The sequence below is a fragment of the Nicotiana sylvestris genome, chromosome 6 (assembly GCF_000393655.2).
Source record: "Nicotiana sylvestris chromosome 6, ASM39365v2, whole genome shotgun sequence".
Classification (NCBI taxonomy): domain Eukaryota; kingdom Viridiplantae; phylum Streptophyta; class Magnoliopsida; order Solanales; family Solanaceae; genus Nicotiana; species Nicotiana sylvestris.
The window spans coordinates 180,950,382-180,958,497 of NC_091062.1; the positions used below are offsets into that span (position 1 = coordinate 180,950,382).

General features: G+C 36.6%; 1 protein-coding gene across 1 annotated transcript; it reads left to right on the forward strand.

The window, feature by feature from the left end:
- Positions 1 to 5,931: 5,931 nt before the first annotated feature.
- On the forward strand, positions 5,932 to 7,860 carry LOC104215724 (probable pectinesterase/pectinesterase inhibitor 7). Its single transcript, XM_009765586.2, has 2 exons — positions 5,932 to 6,961; positions 7,054 to 7,860. Exons 1-2 carry the CDS (start codon positions 5,941 to 5,943, stop codon positions 7,743 to 7,745), a joined length of 1,713 nt encoding a protein of 570 aa, XP_009763888.1. The 5' UTR covers positions 5,932 to 5,940; the 3' UTR covers positions 7,746 to 7,860.
- The last annotated feature ends 256 nt before the right edge of the window (positions 7,861 to 8,116 follow it).

Consider the following 8,116-nt stretch of genomic DNA (forward strand, 5'->3'; position numbering starts at 1 on the left):
AGCACCCTAAAACTGGTCGAACAAATCATCGATACGCGGCAACGAGTGCTTGTTCTTGATAGTAACTTTTTTCAACTAGCGGTAATCAATGCACATCCGCATAGTCCCATCTTTCTTCTTCACAAATAACACTGGTGCACCCCAAGGTGATACACTTGGTATCACAAACACCTTTGCTAACAACTCCTCAAGCCGTCCTTCAACTCCTTCAACTCTTTCGGAGCTATATAGGCTGGGTACCTAGAGCCAAATCAATACAAAAATAAATATCACGAGCCGGTGGCATGCCTAGAAGGTCAGAAGGGAACACATCGGCAAATTCCCGGACTACTGACACTGAATCAATCATTAGAGACTCTGCGGTAGTGTCCCGAACATAAGCTAGATAAGCCAAACAACCCTTATCGACCATATGTCAAGTCTTCAGAAAAGAGATAACCCGACTAGATATACTAACGGGGGAACCCTTCCACTCCAATCTTGGCCACTCTAGCATGGCAATCAAAGACGGCATGATATGGAGATAACCACTCCATGCCCAGGATGAACTCAAAGTCGGTCATATCAAGTAACAATAGGTCTGTTCTAGTCTCATAACTACAGAATGTGACCACACAGGACCGATAGATCTGATCCACAACTACAGAGTCGCCCACATGAGTGGACACATAAACAGGAGTACCCAAGGACTCACGAGTATCCAGGAAATGAGCAATCAGAGATGATACATATGAATAGGTAGACCGTGGATCAAATAACATTGAAGCATCCCCATTGTAAATAGAAATAATACATGTGATGACGACATCGGAGGCCAGTGCATCTGGTCTGGATGGAAAAGCATAGAATCTTGCTGAAGTGCCGGCTGGCTGGCCTTCATCTCACTGAAAAATAGCTGGCTGACCTCCCCCTGCCTGGCCTCCACCTTTAGAATGGCCTCTACCAGCCTGTCCCCCACCTTTGGGTGATTGAGCGGCTGGTGCTACAATTATGGGCTAATGAACCTGTTGTACTGCCTTGCCCCGATGTCTGGGGCAGGTCCTCTTCATGTGACCCAGAACTTCTAAAACCTTAAAGAACCAAGTTTTCTTATTAGGCGCCAAAGTGCTCCCGGGTTATCCAAAACCCGATCTGAACATACGCCCAAGTCCAAAATCATCATACGAACCTATTGGAACCCTCAAATCCCGATTACGAGGCCGTTTACTCAAAATATTGACCGATGTCAAATTTGACCTTTTAGGCCAACCTTTAAGAATCAAGTGTTCCAATTTCAACCCGAACTCTTCTAAATCCCGAACTAACCATCCCCGCAAGTCATAAAGCAGTAAAACCAAGTACGAAAAGTCTTATTTAGGGGCATGGAGTTCTAGAAAGCAAAATGACCGGTTGGATTGTTACAGTTTATGTAATCTTCTTTCAGCAAATATTCACCAAGGCGATTATACCACATGCACCCAGATTACTTTAAACCGTACAAAGACCTTTGTATTCTGATCGAGTATATTTATCGAGACTTTGAACTATATGCTTCAGGCATTTTAAATCCTTCAGGGATCTTCATATAGATTTAATCAAATGAGTTATATAGGTTATGACTTGCATTTAAATGGCATGACATCTTCAGGTGTCTGGACTATAAGTCTGATCCTCATAATCTTTTATAATATTATGCACTATATTGTATCAAATATATCGTCGACTATTATTTTATATCGGTTCCTAAGCAACATAACATGTTGATATCTCATCACTTTTTTTTATTTTCAGGTACCTGAACTTCTTCTGGAGTTTCATGAAATGTTATATCGTGGGCTCTTCTAGAGCTCATTTCCTCCCCAATATGATCATTTTGATTATTTGCTCCTATAATTTTTCAAGGATTGTTACCATCGGAACCAATCGATTTACTACGCTTCATACGTGTAGTAAACTTTATCCTTCAGGGACTTTTAATTTTAATAGTAGCATTTGCAGCTGAAATATGATATTTAGTTTTGGATCATCAAATGCTTCTGGCATTTGACTTGAATTAACTTCTAAGTGAGGATCATATTAATGATAATTCGATTCATAAAACATATTTGTCATATGTTTCTTTCATCCCCCAAATGTTAGAAAAACTAACGTATATCCCAAATCCTCTTTGGAAAACCTATCTGTGTGCTTTGTGGAAGAGAAATTAATCATATACTACGCATCAAAAGTTATTAGATAGTAAAATATTTGATTTCTGATCCTAAACCAATTGTTAGGGGAAGACTTATCATATATTGTTGGTCTAATGCATACAAGTGTTGATGTATGCAATTTAAAAAATCTTAGACCAACATATGAAACTTTGTTCTCATAAGCAATAGTTTAGTCATTAATAGGAGGTATTCAATGCTAAACTAGTTTGGATATAAACCAGCATCTTAAAGATGAGCTATTTTGATTTCATAATCTGAAAGTTATGCTCTTAATTGAGAAAAGCAATTTCAAATGTCAAACTGCAGGTTGACAATAAACACATATGTAACCATCTCATATTTGCATCTATAATTGGCTCACATGATAGGTGAATGGGCCCATATTCACCTTTTATATATTCCAGAATTCAGGGATCTTAGTCCCAACTTTAGATGGTATAATAAATTTATTATGAGAACAAGCAACACAAGAGAATTCTTGAAGACTCTTCTAGTTCGTCAGTATATGCTTATCTGAATTCTCAAATAGCTCATTTAAAAATGGCAAATGAAAATTTCAAGTTTACCATTGCATGTGCTATCTCTTAGTAAGCTTCTGGTTTACTAGGGCATAAACTTTCGCATTAGTAAACTTTTGATTTACTGTGGCTACTTTTATATTAGGGAATTTCTGATTTACTATAGCTACTTTTTCCTCAGTAAAGCTTTTGATTACTGAGACTGCTTTTGCATTAATAAACTACTGGTTTACTGCGATACATGATGTAGTACAATTGAAGAATAAGGTCGGTAACATTTCACATACATATTATTTTACTCCTATGGTTGTGGAAACATGAAGATTTTCAATCTTTCAGTCATTTGTAGTTTCAATATGATAGCCATTTGTATTAGTAAACTTCAAATTTACTACAACATATGTTTTGACCATAATCATATAATATGAATGTCATATTTGTATATAATCTATTCGAGGGCCTTCATTTATTATCCACAATCTAATATTTATCAGACACTACTGGTGTCATATGTCTTCTAGACAAACAGTTAGCTCTTCAGGAGTTGTTGATATATTTTGTACTATCAAATATTGCTCAGACACTTCTGGTATCATGAGAGAAAATCATAATTAAACAATATAAAATAATTGTTTAAGCACAAGAAAACACCTTTTCATAATATTTTCCTACTTCAGGAGAAAATTTCAATTACGTTACTTCTTCAGAAGCAAACTTAAAATACAACAAATTGAGTATATATTCTCTCAATTAAATTACCTCTTCTGGAGGTGAATTGTAATATATTTACATCAAGAGTGCGTTCATATTTACGAGCTTTATTAATATTATCACATAGCTTCAGGGAATAAATTAATATTTATCAAAGATTCTCATCCTGGAAATCAAATATAATTATCTAAACGCGCATTAATCACATCAAATTGTGATGCTTCAACCTCTTTTAAAATATTTACTACTTCGGAATTAAATCGAGGCGTGCATATAATATAGAGAATATTTATCTAGCTTATCTTCAATTATAACCATAGAAAGCCTAAATTGTCACTTCTGGTGGTCATAGGCAGCATATACCACTTCTGGTGGTTCATAAAATTTAGTTACAATGAGATATATGGAAACATAACCGCTTCTGGTGGTTGTATATTTTTTGTAAACTCTACTAGAGTTTAAGTGGATCTAACAATGTTATCCACTTTGTACTCCTTCATTAAGATAATTAGTACGAAAACAAATACCAAAATAGGTACTGTATACGTAGGTAGCATATAACCAAGCAAGCGATGATAAAGATATTAAAAAATAAGCAAAAGGCTCAAATTAATTTACGCAAATTTGGCCACTCCAGATGTAAGTGATATCTTCATCACTACCGTCAAGAAGAAAAACTCACCACCTGAAGGATATAATCTGCCTTATGATGCTCGAAATGAACAAGATCTAACTACGGTGGTAAGAGCGTCGCCTTACATCGGAGATGAACATTGAAATAGAAAATAAATTCAAAGTAAATGCTCAAAATGACAGAGTCTCGTGCTGATAACGTGTTATAAAATAAAAACTGTAAAGTAAATAAATCGAAGACAAGTATATATATATATATATATATATAGAGAGAGAGAGAGAGAGAGAGAGAGAGAGAGATTGATGTATTATTCAACTTCAAACTCATGCCAATAATGAACTGAAATCTCCTCTATTTATAGAAGAAAGGAAGCCGATGTGTAAGCTGCTATTGCAAGCTGTTGTGTAAGCTGCTTGTAAGTTGCTACTGCACCAGATATAGATAATCTTCTACTGGGGATAATATTTATCCATAACGGAGTACATAATATTTTTTACTATTTATGTGTGGAAATTATTTTTTGAAGAAAAACGATGGTATAAAATCAGAACAGTTGAAGCCGATTAACCAAAGCTGTGCCTTGCTGGGATGGGCAAGCGGATTCTGTTCTTCAATTGGCTGTGTGTTCGAAACCAGGTTCAACATCATTTGGAACCTTTTTACTTTCTGGCCCTCCTCGTTACCAGCACTTCTTCTTAGTCTTCATTTATTGTTAATTTTAGTTTAATCTCTTTCTATATGAAATTATTATTTTAGCTTAGCTCTTCTTCTTTTTTATAACAGTTAGTGTTTAATTAAAATGAATAAATAAAGTCTAGTATTATAAATATAGATCAAACTTATTGGTACAGCAAAATTTGTAAAATTTTCTGAAGTTTAATAACTTGTCAAATTGTAAAGGTAAATAGATAAACTTATAGGCAAATTTTTTTTAAGGTTTTGTTATAGCCAAAATAAAGAGCACTAGTTAAACCATGTTTATTTGTTTACTCAATATCTCTTTTACGGTCGATTATTTTTAAGGACTTCGGTATACGTCTGAACCCGCTTATATAAAAGTCTGGGTCCGCCACTGTGGAATGATAAGCTTCTTCAAGAGGCTTATTTCCAATAAAGTACCAAATAAATAAATATATTTACGGAGGAATCTGCTTCTTCATGAAACTTATTTACAATGGAGTACTAAATGAACCTCCATAATAATATATATTTATAATGCTTTCTAGTTTCTCTCCACGGAATAATATAATCCACGTTTCTTGCAGACCCAAGCACAGAATCATGAATTCCTATTATCACTGGTTTCCGATCATGCAAATTAATTATTCCCGCCCCTCGCATTTCAGTTGGAAAGAGGGCTTGTGGCCACCGACTTCTATTTATAGATAGAGAACAAAAATGGAAATGCATATAAGTATGCTAGTCATTTTCAAATTACAAGATTTAGATTTTCATTTCTTGCGATGTTGTCGTATATAAGTATGTTACGAAACCCAGTTGGCATGTGCCCATTTCGTTGACAATATATACTCTCAAACAGACGCAGCTAATTAACTGCATATACTAAATACGGATAATATGTCAGTAATATGCAGGAGTAATCATACTGCACCAGACACGAAATTTGTCTCTCTGTTTGAGCCTAATCAATGAATACTGCATCATATTCAAAACCGACGCGGTTTCTGGCAAATGGCCACGCAAATAATTTGTTGACTTTGCACCGTTCCAAAACCTATACACAATCCTTCATGTGCAAAAGGAACTAATTATCACCATCTTTCCTCTAAGCTCCTCTGTAAGACTGCAATTGTGCAATATATATATAAGCATTCACTAAGCTAAGCTCACATGCATTCACCATTTCCTGTGGACACCTAAAGCTATGGCTAACAAGTCTAAGCTTTTCTTGACTCATTATGTCACACTTAGTTGCATTCTTATGCTCCTAGCTATGATCTTGTTTTCTCAATCTTCTGCCGCTGATGTTCCTACAAACATCTCTGTCTCTCCCTCCACCATTTGCATGTCCACTCCCTACCCTTCCTTCTGCAGATCCGTGCTTCCGATCACAGGAAACATAGACGCCAATGTCTATGACTATGGTCGTTTTTCAGTTCGTAAATCCTTATCTTCAGCTCGTAAATTCCTGTCCCACATCCATAAATACCTTCGCAAATCCAAACATCTAACAACCAGTGCTGTTCGTGCTCTCGAGGATTGCCAGTTCCTAGCTGCGCTAAACATGGACTATCTTTCAACTTCTTTCAGAACTGTTAATGGGACTTCCAAAATTCTACCAAACTTGGAAGCTGACGACGTGCAAACCATGCTCAGTGCCATTCTAACAAACACGCAAACTTGTTTGGATGGACTCGAGGCGACGTCTTCTGCTTGGAGTATGAGGAATGGTCTTATTAAACCTCTATCTAATGACACAAAACTTTACAGTGTTTCATTAGCTTTGTTCACAAAGGGATGGGTTCCTAAGAAGAAAAAGGGATCTAAAACTCACCCAAGCCAAAAACAACTGGTCCAAAATGGTCACTTGCCATTAAAAATGTCTGCACAAAACCAAGCAATTTTGGAGACTGTTGGCAGGAGAAAGCTGCTCCAGCAGCAAGATGATGACCAGGTTCTGGTGAGAGACGTTGTGATAGTAAACCAGGACGGAAGTGGGAATTTCAGCACCATAACTGATGCTGTTGCTGCTGCTCCAAACAATTCCATGTCCACCTCTGGCTACTTTTTAATATACATTACCGCTGGTGTATACGAGGAGTATGTCTCCATCGCTAAGAACAAGAAGTATTTAATGATGATTGGTGATGGCATCAACCAGACCATTATCACCGGCAATCATAGCTTTGTTGATGGATGGACAACATTTAATTCTTCTACGTTTTGTGAGTACCTAGCTCCTTAATTTTTTCCTTGTTCAATCCATGTAATTAACATGGTTGTAGCTAGAGCTCACAATAATTGACTTCTTCTACAGCTGTGGTTGGTCTAGGATTTGTTGCAGTGAACATTACTTTTCGTAACACAGCAGGAGCAATCAAGCACCAAGCAGTTGCAGTTCGGAATGGAGCAGACTTATCCACCTTCTACAGCTGCAGCTTCGAGGGTTACCAAGATACACTATACGTACACTCTCTTAGGCAATTCTACAGAGAGTGTGACATCTATGGTACTGTGGATTTCATATTCGGTAATGCTGCTGCCGTTTTTCAGAATTGCAACTTATACCCGCGGCTGCCATTGGGTAATCAGTTCAACGCAATAACAGCACAAGGCAGAACAGATCCAAACCAAAACACAGGTATATCCATCCAAAACTGCACAATCAAGGCAGCAGATGACTTGGCATTCAGCAACAGTAGCACCCAAACATATCTTGGTAGGCCATGGAAAGAATACTCGAGGACTATTTACATGCAATCTTTTATAGATGGTTTCGTCCATCAATTAGGTTGGCGAGAATGGTCAGGAGATTTTGCGCTCAATACATCTTACTATGGTGAGTTCAATAACACTGGACCAGGATCGGACAGTGCTGGCAGAGTAACGTGGCCTGGTGTCCACATTATTAACGCTACTGATGCTGCTAACTTCACAGTATCTGGCTTCTTACTAGGAGATGATTGGTTGCCTCAGACTGGAGTGCCATACTTTAATACCTTACTCTAACCATGACTAGCCATTTCCCTTTCAGATTTTTTTATTCTTTCATTATCTTACAAATTGTTTTAACAGAATTAATAAGCATTCTAAAGAGAATCTTCTCAGGTTACTACAAATATAATATTCTTGCAAACTTATCTTCATTACGTACTGTGCTAAGTCAAATACCTGAATTGATGAACTAATGAATATTTCAGGACTATTACTCCCTCCGGTTCACAATAAGTGATCAATTTGCTTTTTTATTTTGGTCCAAAATAAGTGTCCATTTATATAGTCAAGAAAAAATTCAATTTGTTTTTCCAAAATTACCTTTATGTACGTATCCCTAAAAAGTCTTTTACTCCTCACATTAACTATGCTGCAATATTTAATTA